A 20,837-nucleotide genomic window follows, 5' to 3' on the forward strand; every position below is an offset into this window, starting at 1 on the left:
GGGGAGCTAGCTTTGCCTTTCCCATTACGAATCTCACCTCGACTTTGCCATCTGCTTGGATTGCCTTTAAGTAGCTTACAGCTCCTATGACCTTAGATGACGCATGTGAGAATAAACACAGTTATTTGTGCTTTGCCTGACTGAGTGAAGTAGACGTGAAGGTTCTGGGGACATGTAGTTCTTTAAGATCTTGAAGGGAATTTCTCCATGTTTCCCATTTGCCTTGCTTGCCCTCTGGAAGGGGTGTGTCCCAATTAGGGGTGTGCAAAATAACCGTCATGACGATGCATCGCGATTCTAATTTTCGCGATCTACTGCATCAATTCTTGATGACAAGTATTGATTATTAATTTAATTTATTTTTATTTTTATTTTTTTCAGTGTCCAGTCTAGCAATGTGGCAATAAGAATTGATGTCTTAAAGCCAAATAGAGCTCAACAGATTTTACTTTCACAAGTGGAGCAATTAATTTTAAAAAATGAATAGACCAGTTCACACGTGACGTCACGAGCTACATACGCGCTACATCAGGGTCACGCTGGTAGGCAAAAACAGTACTGTTTTTGTCTACCAGGGTGACAAAATGGGTGAATTAGTTTATTTTTGGGATCTAAACAATGCCTACAACTTATTGTCCTCCCGATTGCACACAGAGACATTCCAAATCGTCGGATGTACGTTTCTTTCGTTTACCGAAGGATGAAGAAAGAAATGGATAATTTCAATGAAAAGGATGCAGGCAGACAATCCCAATCTACTGTGGGAGCCATCATACCACGACAGAATTTGCAGTCTAAACTTCATCTCCGGTAAATAAAACTTAATTTTGCACTAGTCATTGTTCTACTTAAATAATTATATAAATAAAAAATTAGGATATATAGTTAAGTCAAGACATAGACGTTCGTTTCGTAATATTATACGTACATGTACAATGTATGCAAACACTCTGGCATGAGTCTGTATCGTATGTTACACAAACATGTCTGAACATGTCCCGATATGAAATAATTGTAGCCGTCCAGTGATTTAATGGCTTTCATGCTCTCTCATGTGTATTGGCCTAGAGTGTTGATAAGGTAGCTGTATACGTCGCGGTACGGAACACTTGGCCAGCATTTCACAGACTCGGTCCATCCCTTCAGGCTTTTGCTGTATGGATCTGGCAATCTGATACCATCAACCATCAACTTACTCCTAAAACGATCTTGTGATACGTTATCTAAAGAACAAAAATACGTTGAGAACTCGTTGTTTCCTTTGTTTGCGTCCGCCATTGTGTTTGCCTTTTGCCTACTAGTCAAGCGCTCATGCGCGAAAAACCCGAATCAAAACAATAACAATGAACTGGGGCCCGTTCTTTGTACGTCGCTAACTCAGTTAGCTGGATTTGATTGTTGACGATTTGGCATGATTTTGGATCGTTTGGTTCTTTGAAACTCATCCTGGACTTGCTGTCATAGCAACATGTGCTTAAGCTTAAGCCTGCTCGAGAGCAGGCTTATTTCATGTAAACAGGATTAGATCGTAGCTTTATAAGCGGAGTAGATAGGGAAGTCTGTCGTAGCCATGTCTTGTCCATTTTTACAACAGCAACCTGTTGCGAAAGGTGCAAGAATAATTTCAGAGCTTTTTGAATTAATGGCGTATTGAGCAATAGACAGGATCCTTTAGCGCAGCGCGACAGTGTAATTGTAGAGAGATTTTTCTTGGTGGCTGTTGTAAACAGACAAACACATCATTTAACAGTGGCTTTTAAAGAGGAAAAAGTTGTTAGAGCCATAAACAGAAAATATTTAAGTTATTTGTATGATGGTTTGCTTTTTATTTTTATCATATTCAGTAAGAAGATTTGTTCAGGTCATTTTATTGTGAAGTTTAGTTTTACTTTGAAAGGCTTGCTTCCTTCTCGAGCCGTAATATTGTATTAGAAAAAACTATGGATGGATTATCTAGACACGGAGCAATACAGTTTTACTGTGTATGACTTGGAAAAGGGAAAAACTTTTTATAGATAAATCATTTTTTGTTAAAATTCCCGGTTTGCATGCATCCTTTACTTCCAGTGTCTAAGGAATGACACCGATATTGAAACTGTTGCCATAACGAGTCACTTTTTAAAATACAATATAATAATTAAAGGCTACCATTTTGTATAATATTCTTGTACTTCCCATTTTTTCCTATGTTCTAGTGCGTCCCATGGAGGCTCTGACATAAAAGAACAAAGTAAATATGAAATTATTAAATGCCAAAATACATACTGTAGAAAGTGATAGAAACATCTACCATTGACAGCACTTATGCATTTAATTTGTCTTTTTTTTTTGCCAGCCCTCTCTCCTGGCTTTAACAGATTTTGAGGTGTTACCTGTCGTTTTAATTAATGACTCAAATTCGGCATAACCCTCCATTAAAAGCTCGTGTTCTGCTTGGGAGAAAAACTGTGGGTGTTTTTTTGGCCATGATGAACAGCCAATAACACCGTTGCTGATCATTGTTTCTACTATCAATACATTTCCCCTTTTAAACCAACGCATAAACGCGCAGTTATGTCAGATAACTCAATCCAGCCATACTAATCATAAACAACAGGTGTGTTCGAAGAACCTAATTAGCCGGATCATGATTAGCCGGATGAAATCATCTTGGATGTGTCATTTGATCTTGGATGTTTTAAGCAATGTACGAAGAACGGGCCCCTGGTCTATAAATAAAATTGCATGAATGGTTGGCGAACATCAGCCAAAAACAAGTGGAATACACAAATTAAGTGCTTCGAGCTCTTTAAAGTAATATTACAAAAATTGGCATTAATATCCAAATTTATCAGTATAAACTGTATTATAATGCAATTTACGACGTCCCTGCCTGATAATTCTGAGAGGATGGCATCTGACAACGTTTCTATACCGCTTCTTGCATGTGAATCATTGTTCTATTTCATATAGGCTTCGCCCTTTAAGGCTCTCGCTAGTGGGTTTATCCCTTCATGTGCGCACGAGCACTGAAAACTTTAGTCCACGCCCAACTGCTGTGTGGGCCTCACTCCGGTCAGTATAAATAACGGTCAGACCGGACAATCGGCTCCCATTTTTTCTTCAGCGACTGAAGAGCACTGATCAAGATCAAGATGTCCAGCAGCAGCAGCAGCAGCAGCAGCAGCAGTGGCAGCGGCAGCAGCATCCGTCTCTGCCTCTCCTGCCAGAAGGGCTACATCATGGGGTTTGACCTCCATGCCGTGTGTGAGCGCTGCCTCGGTCCGTGGCATGCAGGCCTTGCCCTCACGCCCCATTCCTCCTGCCCCTTCTGTGAGCTCCTCCCGCTGGAGAACAAACAGCGAAGGGTAGCTAGCTTCACGGCGGCCGCCGAGGAGGTTTTTCCCACCACAGACAGCTACCTGCTGGTCTCCCGCCATCAGCTACAGCCCCGCCTGGAGCTGCCAGCGATGATCCGGAGCGCCGGGGACCGTAAAGGTCTGGCTGTGCCATTACCCCAAACCCCGCCACGATTGGACGATCTGGCAGGACGGTTCGGTTCGGCTCACGGCCGCTGCCCAGACCCGATCTGGCCTCAGTACCCTGCTGTCATGGCATATCTGTCTGGTTCAGCAGCTGAGCCCGCCAAGCTAAAGGGGCCGGTCTCCACATACTCGCCTTTAACACGGGTGGAAGGATTCACTGAACGGGGCTTTCCACCTGTTCCTCCTCTGGAGGCCAGCCTCGCCTCCGTGTTTGGGGCAAAGACCAACAGCCTTGCTGGACAGCGGCCGTTCCCCCCGAGAAACACGATCAGCTGACCGTGGGATTTTCTGATCGGTCCCACCAATGTGCCGTCCAGCTTGCTACGGCCACTAATAACATCGCTCTTCTGGCCTTCAACCTCTCGAAGACGGCAGAGGAGCTGGATCTGCGGGCCGAGATGAAGAGCCAGTTTTGTTAGTAAACAAAATAATAATAAACCAAGTTATTTGTTTTTACCATTTTGCAACTCTGGTGTGATGGTGTACCACGACCCCGCTCTGTTAGCGCCAGGTGCTGATCGGAGCATACCACTGATTGATGGGTTGGGCAGGTTGTGCTGTGCGTCTTTGTTCTGAGCGTTGTTTCAGAAAAGATGGCTGATCTACACTGAGTAGAAAGCTGCTACTCTTGAGTAGTTCTACATCACTCTGTCATACTCAACGTTTCTGGTTTCAGAACAGATGATATCAGTCAGGTAATTAAACACAGCGTCCGATCATCCATGAGTTGAACGTGAGAACGAGCATGAAAAAAAGCCAGATTAATGGAACACAAATAACGTCATTCACCATGGCAACGACACGAAATAAGCTTGGAAGTGTGCATGTCCTGCGAGTGGAATTAGAAATCTATAAAGAAGGCATATGGAGAATATTAAACCACAAGAAACAATGCCGTTGTTGCTAAAAAAGCGAGTTGGCAGCAGAGAATTCTTTTTAGATAACATTTGGCAACATCTTGACATCGAAGTGGGCAGGCAGACCCAAAGTGCCACTGATGATGCCATTCAGGAGGTGCATAGATACTTAGCAGAGGGTCCCAGGACCTATGATATACTGGAAAAACCAAAAGACAGTCTGTACAAACCTCTTCCGCCTTTCATTACAATTTCTCTGCACTCCAGCATCATCTGTGCCGTGTGAGCGGAGGTCTTCTACAGCTGGAGAAGTGATATCAAAAAAGTGTAACGGACTCCATATCAAAATGTTGAAACAACTTATTTTTTGAATGAAAAAAAAAAAAAATGCCAGTCCACAAGCATCCTCATTCACATGTTAACTTAGACGTTATTACATTATGATACAGGTTCACATTATTTCTAGACTGTATCTAAATAAAAATCAAGGATATTTTAAATTTAAATGAAAATATAAAATAATTCATGCAACATACAATGCCTTAAATTGTAAATATTGTGTATACTTGGTCATCAAATCAGTGTCAGTTAAGGTTGCCTGTAGTGATTTTTAAGGTCCAGCAGGTGTCAGTATTCAGTGACAGAGTATTGGCACAGTATCAATACAGTTTGGCAATGTGTCGAAACGCTTCATGACGCCTCATTGACCCATCACTATTCAAGACTGAGGGAGGCTTTTGTAGGAAGGCTGGCAGGTGGAGTGAGTTCTGACTGATTAGTGCCTAACAGGTGTGACTGATTGCTGAGGGAGTGGAGGGTGAGCTGAGTGAGAGGAGGAGGTATTGGAAAATAACAGGGAAAACAGCCAGACCAAAACTGAACCATGACAAAGGCACTTACCAAAAATATCAGTTCAATTCAATCAGAGACAGTTAACAACTCAATACATAGGCATACAATCTAGTAAATACATTCTAAATTGAGTCTAGTTATAAAACAATGTAGTAAAGTTCATTTTATTAGTCAACGTTGTTAAATAGTTTTTTTTAAGGAAAACCAAAATATAGCATTGAGTCACTGACTTGCAGCATTCACTCCTTTTGGATGACCATATAGCAACAAAGGACTGTTTCTTCTATTTTGTCCTTGACTTTGCACCAATCCCTCACACTGAGCATGTAGAGACAGGGGAAAGGAAAACTCTCCTTTAAAAGGAAGAGATCTCCAGCAGAACCAGGCTCAATGTGAGTGGCCATCTGCAACAACCCACTGAGGTTTTGAGAAGACAGAGTACAGGTAAAAAATACACAGCGGCATTGATCAAAGACTACTTTCTATGCCGAAGAAAAGTAAAAAGGTAATAACAATAGAAACTAATTTAATGGCTTCATCCAGGAGAAAAATATAGCTAAGCAGATAAGCTGTGAGCAATTTTTTAAGTCTATAGAATGAAAGAAAGCCAATTTCATTAGTTGTAAAATCCAAAAGCCTCTGGTCCACTTGGCATTCCCATATTCATTTGAAACACTCCAACAGAGCCGAGTCCTAGATTTTGAGGCGGACCCGAGTTCACTTTTTTGGTCCACATCAAAGTTTGATTGTCCATTCACACCTGTCCAACAAAGCAATCTTTCTGAGCAAATGAACCAGATTCCAATTAAAGCGGACTAAACAGAGTTGATGGGAATACACCACATGAAATTGTTGGCAGCATTAGCCCAGCCAATGATCCCCTCAAGGATGGTGTCATAGCTAAACGGCACATCAGGCCAAGTGTAGCTCTTGAAGATGAGTTCACTATACTTGAATAGGCTCCTTAGTCACAAGATCTCAATCTAATAAAACACATGTTGGGTGGGATAGCCGTGAGGGTGAGATGTGACTCACATCCTGAATGTTAAGCTAACAAATCTGCTGTAACCATATAAACTAAAATCTATGAAGAAGCTAAGAGATGTATTATACATATACTATATATATATATATATATATATATATATATATATATATATATATATATACTTTACATTTGTCTGACTTAGTTATTCAAATACTAGAACAGCTTACCTAGGATCAATATGTGCATGTGTTACATTTGTCTAATTTGATTAAAACTTATGGATCTTCCCTTTCTGCAGGAGGACTGTGTGTTGCCCTCAAAACTGAAGGAAAAACATATTAATGTCATCCAGCAGCTTGAACAAACTATAGAAGACCTCAGGACTAAGATTGCAGAGCTGGAAAGTCAGCCCACTTTTCTGGAGGAGAAGGGTGTAAGAACCAACACTTCCACAACTGTGAGAGAGTTTGGAGTAGCGGAGGTATTACCGAGGGCTCTTTGTGATGCTCATCTGCAAACGGAGGCATCTCTGGGATCCCAGGAGGTCAAGTCAGTGCAGACCTCGCCAGTGGATGACAGCTTCAGGCTCAATGTGCCTTGTAGAGAGCTGAATGGAGTATTTCTACAGCCTGCATCCAAACATGATTGTTCATGTCAACTAGATCTTCCTGAGTCACCTACTCTGCCTCAGGTTGAAGCAGTAAGGCTTCACTCGGGCCTGAAAGTGGTTGCACCTCCTCCTCCTCCTCCTCTACCCTTACTTGGTTCAAAATTTTCTTCTGCTCCTCTTCCGCCACCTCTACTCAGTGGCCTAGCTACACCCCCTCCTCCTGTACCAACACTTACAGGCCCTCCCTATCCTCCCCCTGCCCCTCCTCCTCCTCCTTTACCAGGCCTTCCAAGCCCTCCCCCTCCACCACCTCCTCCCCCCCCTTTACCAGGCATTGCCGGCCCTCTCCCTCCACCCCCTCCTCATCCTTTACCAGGCCTCCCAGGACCTCCCCCCCCACCCCCACCACCTCCTCCCCCTCCCCCCCCACCACCGCCTCTCCCTCCTTTACCAGGCCTTCCAGGCCCTCCCCCTCCACCCCCTGCTCCTCCTTTACCCGGCCTTCCAGGCCCTCCCCCTCCACCCCCTCCTCCAGGGTGTGGGCAACCTCCCCCTCCGCCACCTCCCCCACCAGGAACAATTGGTTTTCCCTCAAGTCTTCCAAAGGCAATGGGTTGCCTACCCCCACCATTGCCACTTGGTCTGTACTCTCTGGCTTTAACTCAAGAAAAACCAGCCAGAAAACCTGCAGTGGAGCCACCCAGGCCAATGAAGCCCCTTTATTGGACCAGGATCCAGCTTCACAGTAAAAGGTATTGATATCAAGAGAGCAATTATATTTTTGGCAGGACCTTAGTATTGGTTAAGAGTAGGGCTGTCAAACGATTACAATTTTCAATTGTGATTAATCTCATAATGTCAATAGTTAACTCGAGATTAAATGCATATTTTATCCTTTTATTTCTGAAAGTGTAAAAGCCTATTCGGCCATTTTAATATGCAATTTTGCAATACATGACACTAATAAAAACATGCTTGTACAAAAAATATTCTTATTTTTTATTTTTTAAGCACTTTTCAGCATTGGAATTAAAACATCCTGGTGCCATAAAATGTTATACTCTGGCCAATAATGGCTAAATTATTAATTATAACGCCCTGATATATAACCGGGGAGTGTTGGCCTAGTGGTTAGAGCAGCATGCTTGCACTCAGAGAAGGATGCAAGTACCTGGTTCAATCCCCAGCGCCTGCACTCTGGGTCCCTGAGCAAGACCCTTAACCCCCGATTGCTCCCCAGGCGCCACACATGGCAGCCCACTGCTCCCCAAGGGTGATGGGTTAAAAGCAGAGAACAATTTCGTTGTAATATATGTTTCAATGACAATAAAGATGATATTACTATTACTGATGTTTACACAATGTGTAAACATCAGTAACATCATGTGTAAATGAATACCTGTTCTCATGCCGAAATATTTTCTCGCCTCTTAAACAAAGATAGACATGGTAGTATGCATATACATATAAATTAATACATTTTACATTTTAATAAAGTTGCAAGTTTTATTGTTAATTTTCCACACTCTCTCACACATTTAATCCTAAATCCTGAGCTTTCACAGCAACAATAATAATTTCTTTGCATATTTTTGCATGCTGTTTATATCCATGTTCATACAAACATTTTTTTTTCAAGCCTGGAAAAAGGTTTTAAATTTCCAGGTCATTCCAGAGTCTTACACTTGCTTACAACTGTGGCAGGAGCTTTATAACCTTGAAAGAGAACTGTTTAGCACAGCTTCACGTGCTGACACATGTTAGTCAGCCTTAGTTTGTCAAATACAGAGACAACTAATTAATAACGACTATAAAGTATGGTTTATAGGCTGGGTTTCTGCAATGTTGTCAACGTGTAAAAACTCATCTTCAGAACCAATCTCTTAAAATGGTGATCGGCACTGCATAATCTACTTTCAGCAGTTCATCTATTCATCCATTTTCTAACCCACTTAATCCCTCATGGGGTCACGGGGGTTGCTGGTGCTCCAGCGTTCACTGGGCAAGAGGCGGGGTACACCCTGAACAGGTCGCCAGTCTGTCGCAGGGCAACACATAGACAGACGGGACAAACAACCATTCACGCACACAGTCACAATTAAGGACAATTTAGAGAAGCCAATTAACCTAACAGTCATGTTTTTGGACTGTGAGAGGAAGCCAGAGTACCTGGAGAGAACCCATGCACGCACAGGGAGAACATGCAAACTCCATGCAGAAAGACCCAGGGTTGGATTTGAACCCAGAACCTTCTTGCTGCAAGGCACCAGCACTAACCACTGTTCCGCTGAGCAGCCCACTTTCAGCAGTTATCACCGGTTATTGTAACCGTAAACTGCAGAAAATACGGGCTGAGTTGCTCCGTGTGCCGTTACTCCCTTGGCTCCTATGGCAGAGGGATATTTCACCTGGTTATACTCGAAATGTCTGTGGTGCAAGCAGGTGTCTTAATCACTCATGTTTATCTTCACTTATTTTAGAGCCCATTTAAGGGATTTCACTTTCAGAAACAAGCCCAAAAAGTACGCAACCCGCAACTCATGAAATTTACAAGCGACTTTAGAAAAAAAGACGCCCAAAGTTGCATGAAATAAGCAGGCTTGGCAATAGTGAGTTCAGGTCTGATTTGCTACAGTTTCTAGCATTCTTGGAATTATGGAAAGCACCAAAGGTGAAATAAACACAGTCTGGAGAGCGCTGTGGGGAAAAAAAACATTAGGCAACAGTGTCTGTGTTTTGACGCGTGATTAATGTGCGACACAAAAATTGTCGCTGTTATGGTTTAATAAAGTTAACGCGTTAATAATGCGTTAAAACTGATAGTCGTAGTTAAATCATGCAAAAAGGGTCAAATTTGAACTTGGTTTAATTTTCAATTTGTTTTAAAGTTTTCTATCTAAGGAAACCCAGCAGCTTGTCATTGGCATGCATCATTCACTCATCCTGAAAGAGTGTGTAGCCACAGTGGACAGTAGTCTGCATTGTCATTGGCTTTGCAGCAATGCCTCATGCTGAGCATGCATGTAGCAACAGTGGAAGGGGAAGCTCTCCTTTAACAGGTAGAAATCTCCAGCAGATCTAGGCTCAGTGTAAATGGCTAACTACGGAACTTAACAGGTAACCATTTTTATTATAAAAGCAAGAAGCATAAGGATCCCATTGCTCCTTTAAGTAAGTGGTTTGAAAAGATAAGAAACTCCATTATTGTCCCACAAAGGGATAATTTGGGAGTGACAGTGGCAAAGACACAGCGTTACACACAAGTAATAGTAATGAAAATGTTTCTGCAGACAAATGTTGTTTACCGCACTTCCTGAGTGTTTACAGCACTCAATAAGTTGGTGTGTTGTCTAACAGTGGTTGGGTTGAAGAACTGGCAGAAGCATTCATTTGAGCATCTTGGATTCAGCAGTCTTTCAATAAAAGAGCTCTCCATCTCTGCAACAGCTCTATGCATGTGGTGGGAGACATTTTCCATCAATGGTTTTATTTTTCTTATTGTCCTTTTGTTTCCCATCACCTGCACTGGGTCAGGGGGCATCCCAGGACAACATCAGTTCCCTGGATGCTCACCTGTGTCAGTGTGGTGTGTCTGCACCTGCAAACGTAGCTCCTAGCTCCTTTCATTCATGAGGTAGTTCTGCTGGCACAATGCTATAAAGCTCTGGATACACTGTCTGTACTCTGATTTGTCTTTATCTGTGATGAAAAAGCCAATGGCAGAGTCATCACAGAACTTCTGAAGGTGGCAGCCTAAGGAGTTGATGGGAGGTCTGTAGTGTAGAGGGTGAACAGAAACGGTGCCAGCACAGTTCCCTATGGTGCTATTATGCTACAGATCAGCTTGTCAGAAACACAGCCCCTTCTCCCGTGTGCAGTTGACGAGTGGGGTAATCCAGTATCCACTGGGGAAGTTACATGTTGATGATGTGCCCCATGATGTCACACAGCTGATTGGCGCAGCATGCTAGGAGTCTGGAGCTGATGCCATCCGGGTCTGCAGCCTTCCTCAAATTTGTCTTCTGTAGAACGTTTTTTAGTTGGAGCATTGAGAAGGACAGTGTGGTGGAGGGGGGCTCATTAGCGGAGTCATCTGAGGCGGAGGGGTGGATGATAGCTGGGAGCTGAAAAAATTTGCAGTTCTAGGTAGATAAACATTGAATCGTCCAGGATGAGGGTTTTTGCACCATGTTAGACTGACACAAACCTTAGAAAGTGCTGATTCAGCTTATTCAGCCATTGGATTATGTCACAGTCTGCCTCAGGGTTTGTGAATGGGGACAAAAGTGACATGTGAAAACTCTCTGGGAAGCATGTAAGGCATCAGTCCAACAGCCAGCAGTTCAATATGCTATCAATTGTAACATGTACAAAGCTGCACCCCATCTGTTTTTTGTGTGTCCTCCTTGTCAGATTAATGGTGTTTCGTGTAATTTAAGGTTAACTCATCAAGCTAAGTAGCCTCAGGATGAGCCCTGACATGTCATTTCTGGTTGATTGTCTGCTACAGCATCCTAAATTACCCACTTGTGTCTTAGTTATTTCCGGTAGAAATAATTAAATGCATAAGTGCTGTCAATGGTAGATGTTTCTATCACTTTCTACAGTATGTATTTTGGCATTTAATAATTTCATATGTACTTTGTTCTTTTATGTCAGAGCTTCCATGGGACACACTAGAACATGGGGGAAAAAGTGAAGTACAAGAATATTATACAAAATGGTAGCCTTTAATTATTATATTGTATTTTAAAAAGCAACTCGTTATTGCAACAGTTCCAATATTGGTGTCCTTCCTTAGACACTGGAAGTAAAGGATGCATGCAAACCGGGAATTTTAACAGGGTTAGGGTTACGGTTAGATAGCCAAGCCTGGTTGGATAAAAATCCAACCAGGCTTGGCTAGAGGAAGAGGGAATGTTTGAATAAAACAGTTTTATCATCGGAGAGGACTTCATCTAAGAGGCTCTAATAGAAACTGATAAACTACATAATCAACAAGATTAAGAGTTTGGCCTTGCTGGTGTGTGGAACACTCAATCAAGACTGAGACTTCGGCAATGACAATATGCATTACGCAAGCAGGTTAAACTCCCCCTCGATTAAAACCTTGTCAAATTTTAGCAATGTTTTAGCAAGAAAGTTTGAAAAGAGAAATTCTTTTTGCATCTGGGTGGTGTGTAGATCACCCCACACAGTAGAGGCTGAGAGCAACCAGTTCAAACAGTGCAGTTCAAAGCTGGAACATAGAACCAGTACCCATGGCTGTTTGCTTTGGCACTGTTTCCTAAAAACAGTCAATATTTGTCCTCCTCTACCAGACAACCTCAGAATGTTAATGAATGAGTGACAATGTGGTAAAACTTCTGCAGGAATGCTAAACTGACCTGATCCACCCAGGTCTCAGTCACACAGAGTTGATCAAGTCCATTTGGGCAAAATTAATAAAAAAATATTTAGACTTTCTTGATCAGACAATTTATTAAGCCTGGAGTTACCTCAGGCCTGCGATCGCAGATTTCTGTAGAGTTTACCCAGAAACTGCCGATAGAAACTGTTCATTGGTGGGCAGCACAGCAGACTCCAAAGCCAACCTCAGAGACCAAAAGGGGATAACCGGATACAAAAAACTCCAGTGAAAGTATTGGTCAGGCACACAGTCACCATAACAAGCAGCCTAAGAAAGTGCATAAACAGCGTTTAGTTTTACAAGCTGCTGGTGACACATTTTAACCATATTTTTTTGACAGTTTCTCTGGGAATGTGGGGATGTGCCATGGAACAGGTACAATGGTATGTCACCCAGTGGACATAAACCCCAAGATTTTTCCTATTCATTAACAAAATTCATGTTTATGGCAGAAATATAAAGGTGTAGAAGCGTCAGTCATTCATACCCTGACAAGGAGCTGATTTCTATGACAAATGGCTTCAAAAACAAAAGCTAATTGGTTTGATTGCAGTGGTGGCAGGCCATACACACAATCCTCTGTGTATTCCTTATAAGGATAACACACAGGGCTGCAATGTAATACAAAATCATGTGACGGCAATCTCAGTGGTAAATATTTCAATGACAATAACAATGGTGATATATGTATATTTTACTCCCTTTTTCTTTATTTTGTTTTTGCCTGCAACCTTCTATCTGTGATCTTTATCTTTTTGAATACCATAATCTGTGAAAGGTGTTTGAAACTACTGTGGTCTTATATTTTCTTTTTTACCCACAAGATGCTAAAATCTATTCACCAAAAACTCTATCAAATTAAATAAATACTACATTAGAATGTGAACTCAAGACACTTGGAATGGATGATCCAACAAAACAGCCTTTTGTGATAGTAATATTGCACACACAGAAATAATAACATTTTTGTGAAGATTAGAAATATAGTTTTTTTAAATGCCTGCTGTGAAATGTGTTTATGTTGAAAAAAGATAAGTGATTTTGTTTGTTGACTTATATATAATTTAATTCAAAGTATTGCCACATGCAAGGAACAAAATATCCCTGAAATAATTATGTTTAAAAAAATGTCATTCAAATCAGAAGTTGTTTTTTCATTGTAAATGAGATGGAGCTTGTTGGAATCCTCGTGTGCGTACTGGCGGGAAAGGGCGTCGGGCTTCAGGTTCTTGGAACCCGGGCGGTAGAATATATTTAAATTAAAACGAGAAAAGAAGAGGGACCACCGAGCCTGTCTGGGGTTTAGCCGTTTAGCAGTCTGTAAATAGGCCAAGTTCCTGTGGTCGGTCCATATCTGCAGCGGCTGCTCGGACCCCTCAAGCCAATGGCGCCACTCTTCCAGGGCGAGTTTTATGGCCAAGAGTTCCCGGTCGCCCACATCATAGTTACGTTCAGCTGGGGTGAGGCGGCGGGAGAAAAAGGCACAAGGATGGAGCTTTTGGTCCTGATCTGAGTTCTGGGACAGAACAGCTCCCACTCCTGTATCAGAAGCGTCGATCTCCACGATGAACTGCTTGGAAGGGTCAGGGTACTCAAGAATGGGCGCTCTGGAGAACCGATCCTTGAGGTTGTTGAAAGCTGCCTCCGCTTCCGAGTTCCACCTGAACGGGGACTTGACAGAGGTGAGAGCATGGAGGGGGGCAGCTATCTGGCTGTATCCACGAATAAAGCGTCGATAGAAGTTAGCAAAACCGAGGAACCGCTGAAGGTCCTTTCGGTTCTCGGGCACCGGCCACTCCAGAACTGCCTTGATCTTGTTCGGGTCAGACCGGACCCGCCCCCCTTCCAGGATGAGACCAAGGAAGGTTATGGATGGCTGGTGGAATTCACATTTCTCGGCTTTTACAAAGAGTTTGTTTTCCAGGAGCCGCTGGAGGACGAGGCGGACATGCTGCTGGTGCTCGGAGAGGGTGCGAGAGTAGATAAGAATGTCATCCAGGTACACGAAGACAAACAGGTTAAGGAAATCTCGGAGGATATCATTCACAAGGGATTGAAAAACCGCTGGGGCGTTGCAAAGACCAAAAGGCATTACTAGGTACTCGAAATGGCCCAGGGGTGTCTTGAATGCTGTTTTCCACTCGTCTCCCCGGCGGATCCGGACCAGGTGGTAAGCGTTACGCAGATCTAGTTTGGAAAAGACCGTAGCGGATTGGACCGGTTCGAGCGCGGAGGAAAGGAGTGGAAGAGGATACTTATTTTTCACGGTTATGGCATTGAGCCCACGGTAATCTATGCACGGGCGTAGAGTACCATCCTTCTTAGCAACGAAAAAAAACCCGGCCCCGAGGGGGGAGGAGGATGGTCTAATTAACCCCGCTGCCAGGGAGTCTTTAATATATTTTTCTAGTGCCGGTCGTTCGGCTTGAGAGATGTTATACAGGCGGCTAGCGGGCAGCGGGGCACCCGGTAAGAGGTTGATTGCGCAATCGTAAGGTCGATGGGGCGGTAAACGAGCCAGCCTGAGATTTACTGAAGACCATCTTAAGGTCGTGGTAGATCTCAGGTACAAGGTGTAAATTCTCTGGATCTGCCTCGGTAGACGGCTGAACAGAGATCGGGCTGGTGGGGACCGCTGACAGCAGGCAGCCTGAATGACACTTGAGTGACCAGGCTTCTACACGCCCATCAGCCCAGTTGATGTGTGGGTTGTGTTGTTGCAGCCAGGTATAACCCAGAACAAGGGGCGCTTGTTTCACAGGAAAAACTAAAAAAGAAATCAGTTCTCTGTGATTTCCTGACACTACAAGCTCGAGAGGCTTAGTTTGAAGGGTGATCCGGGGAAGAGCCCCGCCATCTAAAGCTGAAACCTGAAGAGGAGTTGACAGGGGCACCGTGTCAATCTTAGCGCGCTGAACAAAAGAAAAATCGATTAAATTAAAATCACACCCAGAGTCAATTGCGGCTTCCCCGCAATTACCGACGGACCCAGTCTTTTGATCGCTCGGGACAATCGCTAATGAAATGGTTAGGGGAGGCGCAGTATATACATAATTTTTCAACCATACGCTTCTGCCTCTCTTCAGGCGTGAGTCGTAACCGACCCAGCTCCATGGGCTCAGGAGGAGGTAAGGTTGGAGCAGCTGGCAGCACGGGGACATGATCGGGGCGGCGAGATGGGAGAGTTCTCTCAGCTCGGCCTCGTGATCTTCCCCAAAGGCGATTGTCAAGACGGACCGCCAAAGCGATCAGCTCATTCAAGGACGTGGGTTCCTGCACCCTAGCTAATTCGTCCTTTAAAGGCTCATCGAGGGCTTGAAAAAACACTGATTTCAGTGCACGTTGTTCCCAACCAGCGGCCGCCGCGAGAGTCCTAAACTCAATCGCGAAGTCGGCTACTCTTCTACCACGCTGTCTGAGGGTGAGGAGTCGGCGAGAGTCCATGGCTTCATCTGACTCGGCGGAAAAAAACGTCTTAAATTCGGAAATAAATTCACTGAATGTACAGCCGAATTGTTGGCAGTCAGGGAAGTGAGACTCCGCCCATCGGAGGGCTCTCCCTGTAAGCAGCTGTAAAATAAAAGTTATCTTTAAGTCATCACTGGGGAACGAATGGGGGCTATGACTAAAAGCTAGGGAACATTGAAAAAGAAACCCGCCACAGTCCCCATTATCCCCAGAAAATTTCTCGGGACTAGGGAGAAAAGGTCTCCGTGATGGGTGAAGTCACGACTGACGCAGGCGCGGGAGGCGGGTCTGGCTCTGCGGGAGCAGCTGGCTGGGGACGAGATTGCAGGAAGTCAGTCAGCTGATTGAGCTGGGCGGCTACGCCTTGCAGCTGATTCTGTACGGATATGACAGTGGCTTCTAACCCGCGAATCTGATCCTGCTGGGCGGAGAGCGCCCTGCCGAATGAATCCGCTGAGCTTGTCTGGCCAGAGTGTTCTTCTGTCATGTTTGGCTTTAAGTGTTTGGCCCACATGCAGAATTACACTCGGATGCAGAGATCAGATTCAAAGATTTTATTTTTGGAGGTGAAGGGGATGACGCTCGAGGCGAACGAGGGCACGACGGATCGGGATCCGAAACAACTGAAAGGGAAAGGAAGATGGTCAGAAAGTGAAGGACCACAGAGGAAACGACCTGAGAGACGTAAGCTTACCACCCGGACGCGGCAACCGGACCGGGGAGGGCAGTTAGGACTCGGCTTGTTGGTAACAGTCGGTTGGTGACAGGTGATCCGAGCAGCGCCGCCGATCCAGAGATCCGGGACAGCAGAGGAAACCAGACAGGTTCGAGGTAGGTGGAGAACTCGGGAAGATGACTCGGTTCGAGAGTAGTGCTCGAGTGGATCGTTCTGGGGAGACGTGAACACGCAGGAGGAGACCTGGGAGACACAAAGGGTAACAGTAAGCGCGGAGGAGAATATCTCGAGGAGAGAATACTGGCCTGGAGTCATACATCGACTGATAACACTCTGGTGTTCATCTGCTGTCCGCACGCCGTTCTTAAAGCGTGGCGGGATGCTGCTGAACCAATCCCTGGTGTGCGCGCCCCACCCGCCAGTCAACCAGAAACACCTGTGGAGAAAGCAGAGGCAGAGCCAGCAAGCAGGATGGCTCTGCTGACTGAGTCCTGACAGAGCTCTTTTAAAAGATAAGAAATTACGGTCAAAGAAATTTGATTTTGAAAAAAAAGTTTAGATTTAAATTTGATTAAAAGAAACTCAGTAGTCAAAATCAGGTATTCTCTTCTCAATATAAACAGAAAAATGTTTATTGGCTTTATAGAAATCAACCCTTCTTATGTCTGTTGACCAGCTTTTTACACTGCCAATAAAATTTTGTTTTTATAGCTTGGATGATGAGCTCTAAATTGAGGTTGGAGGGTCTTTTTGCCATAATCTATAGCCCCATCCACAGATACTGTATTGGCCTCTAGTTTGGAATCTGGCTTGGCCACTTAAAAAACTTTAATATTACTTCTAGTCAAAAGAAACAGAAGAAAGACTACCCAAAACATATGTCTGCTGGGGGGGTGAAAACCTTTTGGCCGATGGATAGACTGTTATGATTAATGCTATACATGAAAAGCTGTTTTTCGTGTTTAAGTTTGTTAATTTAAACTGTTTAAGACCTGCATTGTTTTTCAGGGATGTTCCTTCTTCACTTGTGTGGGAGATAGTTGAAGAACCTGATGTGGACTTTGATGAGTTTGTGGCGCTGTTTTCGAAAACAGCAGTTAAAGAAAAGAAGCAGCCACTCTCTGACACCATAACAAAATCCAAGGCAAAACAGGTCTGTGTGTTCAGATTATTGTACATAAGTAAAATCATAAAAAGGTCTTATGCTTCATGTTTTGATAATTTATTCAAAAGTATGCAAATGGTGTACACAGTTTGTGATCAGAACACAGTACACATAGACGGTGTACTAATTATTGATCAGATCAAGAACCAATGGAACCTTAGCATGTTTGTAAACACTTATTGAATTTGTTGGGTGCAGCAGAGATTATTAAGTCTAACAACAAGGAAGGAAGGTTCTGTGGTAGTGCTCCTTTGATCACCTAGGATGTAGCAGTGTCATTGAAAGAGCTCTCCAGCTCTGCAACAGTTCCATGCGAGGGGAGGGAGACATTGTCCATCAGTGATGATCTTTCCTGAGCCGAAGTCCCACTGACCTGCTCATTTTCACCTGCCGTACTCGTCTCCTCCCACATGGATTACTTTCGCCCACTGTTTTCAGTCACGGAGAAATTATTAATATTTACACCTTTATATAAGATCTTTTGTTTCAGTAATGGCAATGACACCTTATTAAAAATGATTTTAGTGAAATCATTTCTATTCCCCGGCTTAAGGCACAGTTCCTCTCCGTCTGCTCAACTCTGTGCTGAGAGAGAGAGACAGAAGCAGGGAGGCGTACCCTCCATGCTTCTCTTCAGCTTGCGAAACGTTGAGCATCTCAACTAAGGGCGCGTCCAGGGTTTTCCCGGGGTCCAAGCTCCGAATTGCAGCCACAAATGCCAAACCACACCCCTGCTCTCTCCAGCTGTTTTTAATGCACCGAGTTAAAATTTGATGTATTTTACTTCTGCCATTGCTAGGGGAAGAGAACACGTTAATAGACAATATTTTTAGCCACAATGAATATTTTTATACTGGTTTGATTTTTGGGCCTAATCCCCGGTTGAACTATGGCCTGCTTCAAACGAGCCTGTGTCACAGCGGACAACTCTCTCGAAGGAGACCACTGCCTCGGCCAGAGGATTACAAACACTATTTAAAACTTTATATTAGGTCTTTTACCTCAACTATGGCGGGAGTGAGTAAGGAGAAGACGTTAATAAAAATCATTTTTAACGGCAGTGAAAGTACTAACCCTGCCTTACAATGTCATTTAAGACCCTATTTATTTCAACAAAACAATGAAAAACACTGCATCCCAAACTGTACAGGTGTTTTGACTTGAGAGAAAATAAAACTGTGACGGGTATTGTATATGTCTCACAACCTATAACTAATTTAGTATTTTTTTCATTTAGGTTGTGAAGCTCCTTAACAATAAGCGCTCACAGGCTGTTGGGATCTTAATGTCTTCCCTGCACCTCGACATGAAAGATATCCAGCATGGTAAGCAAAGTAACTGAATTAACTGTGCCCGGCATTGTATGTTTTTTATCTATCATCAGGTTCAAAAGCTTCAAATTTATCTGTTTTTTGAATTTCCTTTTATCATCTACTTACATTTTACACATACAATGCTTGGTTAAGGCACCTTCTGAAATGTTTTCTAACACAGTTCTGTTACCTCCAAGTAAGAGATTGCAACATGTATGTGACAAGTTTTATTCATAGGTACTGTCATAATCTGATAAATAAAACTGTTTATGTACATACTTTGTTTTAGATGTGCATAGGCATTTAGTTATGGGGTGGAATTTTTGTCTTTGTTTCTGCTGATCTGGGATCAGTAAAAGGGACATGAAAATCCAGCATTCGCTAAAGACAATCTGAAAAGAATCAAGACAGGAAGTGACATTTGATCTTCTGGTGGCAAGTTTTGAAAACAGGGGTAGTCACAAAAAAAAAAAAAAAAAAAAAAAAAAAAAAAAGGATGATTCTGCTGAATATAGCATTGGAAGTTAATTAGGCTAAATATTGTAGGTGTTGAGGAGAAATTTAGATTATACAATTCTGCTTATGGTGAAGATGACTTGGTCATATTTATTATTCAGTCTTGCAAAATGAGAGCACAGTTGCCATCTCAAATTAGAATGGCACTCCCAAAGAGCCAGCACAGTTTATTTTGTACTGTCAAGGAGAACAGGGAGTGTGTCAGGGTTTTGTTTACCGATGAACTCAGGACGCACACACGGAACTAAAAGTTTGAGTCTTTATTGAAAGAAGTATGCTGGGTGATGAGTGATGAAGACCGGAGGTTCAGGACTGCAGAAAGTCAGGGATGTAGATGATGGCAGGAGCTGACGGCCCGGAGACAGAGAGTCCACACTTGCTAGGTGCTGCTCGGCTGCAGGCCTCATAGCACTCAGGTTAGCAGTTCATTGGAGACACCAGGGCACAGAGCTGAGCTTCACCAGGGCGGCTAGTCAGGTTAGCAGAACGTGAGAGACACCAGGGCACAGAGCTGAGCTTCTCCAGGGCGGCTAGTCAGGTTAGCAGAACTTGAGAGACACCAGGGCACAGAGCTGAGCTTCTCCAGGGCGGCTAGTCAGGTTAGCAGAACTTGAGAGACACCAGGGCACAGAGCTGAGCTTCACCAGGGCGGCTAGTCAGGTTAGCAGTTCTCTGGAGACACCAGGACACAGAGCAGAACCTCTCCAGGAACAAACAGTGAACGAACAGTCTTTAGAGTGACTGGCAGGACTAACCTTAACAACAGGAGCAAAACAAAGCTTCCAAGGCAAAACGGGGACTGGCATGGAGAGGTGTGGAATGATGACGGCCCAGTGCTGAACTGAAGGCAGAGGGAGGTTTAAATAGAGCACTTCACAGGTGGAACAAGGGTCTGGCTAATTGGCTGGTAAATGATTATCAGGTGTGACTGACTGCTTAGGAGGTGAAGTGAAAATTGACAGAAAATAACTGATGACTGAAAACTAACAATAAATAAAGTCAAACCTAACCCAAAAGAGATGAAAAAATGAAAGTAACAGAAAAACAAAGCCAAACCAAAACTCAACCATGACAGAGTGAAAAAAATAACAGACATTCATGGGACCATCCAGTTTTCTGGTGAGAATGGACTGTATAATTTCTTATCCAAATTAAATTGAGGAGCCAAGTCCAACCCTAACATGAAATTCTAGCAACTGACAACATTTTCCATCACACAGGCAAGGGCTCTTTTTGAATTATTGAAAATGGTTTGCAATGATTAAAGTCAATATGAGTGAAAAAAAGTTGAAATTATCGTTCTTAAGAATCAAAATGACCTGAGGACAACACTCTAAGGAGCATCTAAGGCTCCTTAGAGTAAAGAGTACCCTCAAATTAAAGCTAGGACTGTTCTGGTAAAAGGTGCATAGTGCAAGTTTTATAAATTTTATAAATAAGTTAAATAATTATATATAT

At 43.4% G+C, this 20,837-nt stretch overlaps 1 protein-coding gene across 10 annotated transcripts in view; it reads left to right on the forward strand.

Moving 5' to 3' along the window:
* LOC105921082 (formin-2) overlaps positions 1 to 20,837 on the forward strand; it is a 280,717-nt gene that overhangs the window by 64,558 nt on the left and 195,322 nt on the right. For 8 of the 10 annotated variants that reach the window (XR_004929898.1, XM_036133216.1, XM_036133218.1 and 5 more), the window contains exons 6-8: positions 6,520 to 7,583; positions 17,394 to 17,538; positions 18,788 to 18,875. Coding sequence is in view for 9 of the 10 variants with exons in the window: in XM_036133216.1 (XP_035989109.1) it covers positions 6,520 to 7,583; positions 17,394 to 17,538; positions 18,788 to 18,875 (1,297 nt within the window). In the remaining variant the exon portion in view is untranslated. Of the gene's footprint in view, positions 1 to 6,519; positions 7,584 to 17,393; positions 17,539 to 18,787; positions 18,876 to 20,837 lie in introns of those variants that run through there. The other 2 variants (XM_036133225.1, XM_036133224.1) reach the window with 2 other exon arrangements.

This window comes from Fundulus heteroclitus, unplaced genomic scaffold (assembly GCF_011125445.2).
Source record: "Fundulus heteroclitus isolate FHET01 unplaced genomic scaffold, MU-UCD_Fhet_4.1 scaffold_59, whole genome shotgun sequence".
Classification (NCBI taxonomy): domain Eukaryota; kingdom Metazoa; phylum Chordata; class Actinopteri; order Cyprinodontiformes; family Fundulidae; genus Fundulus; species Fundulus heteroclitus.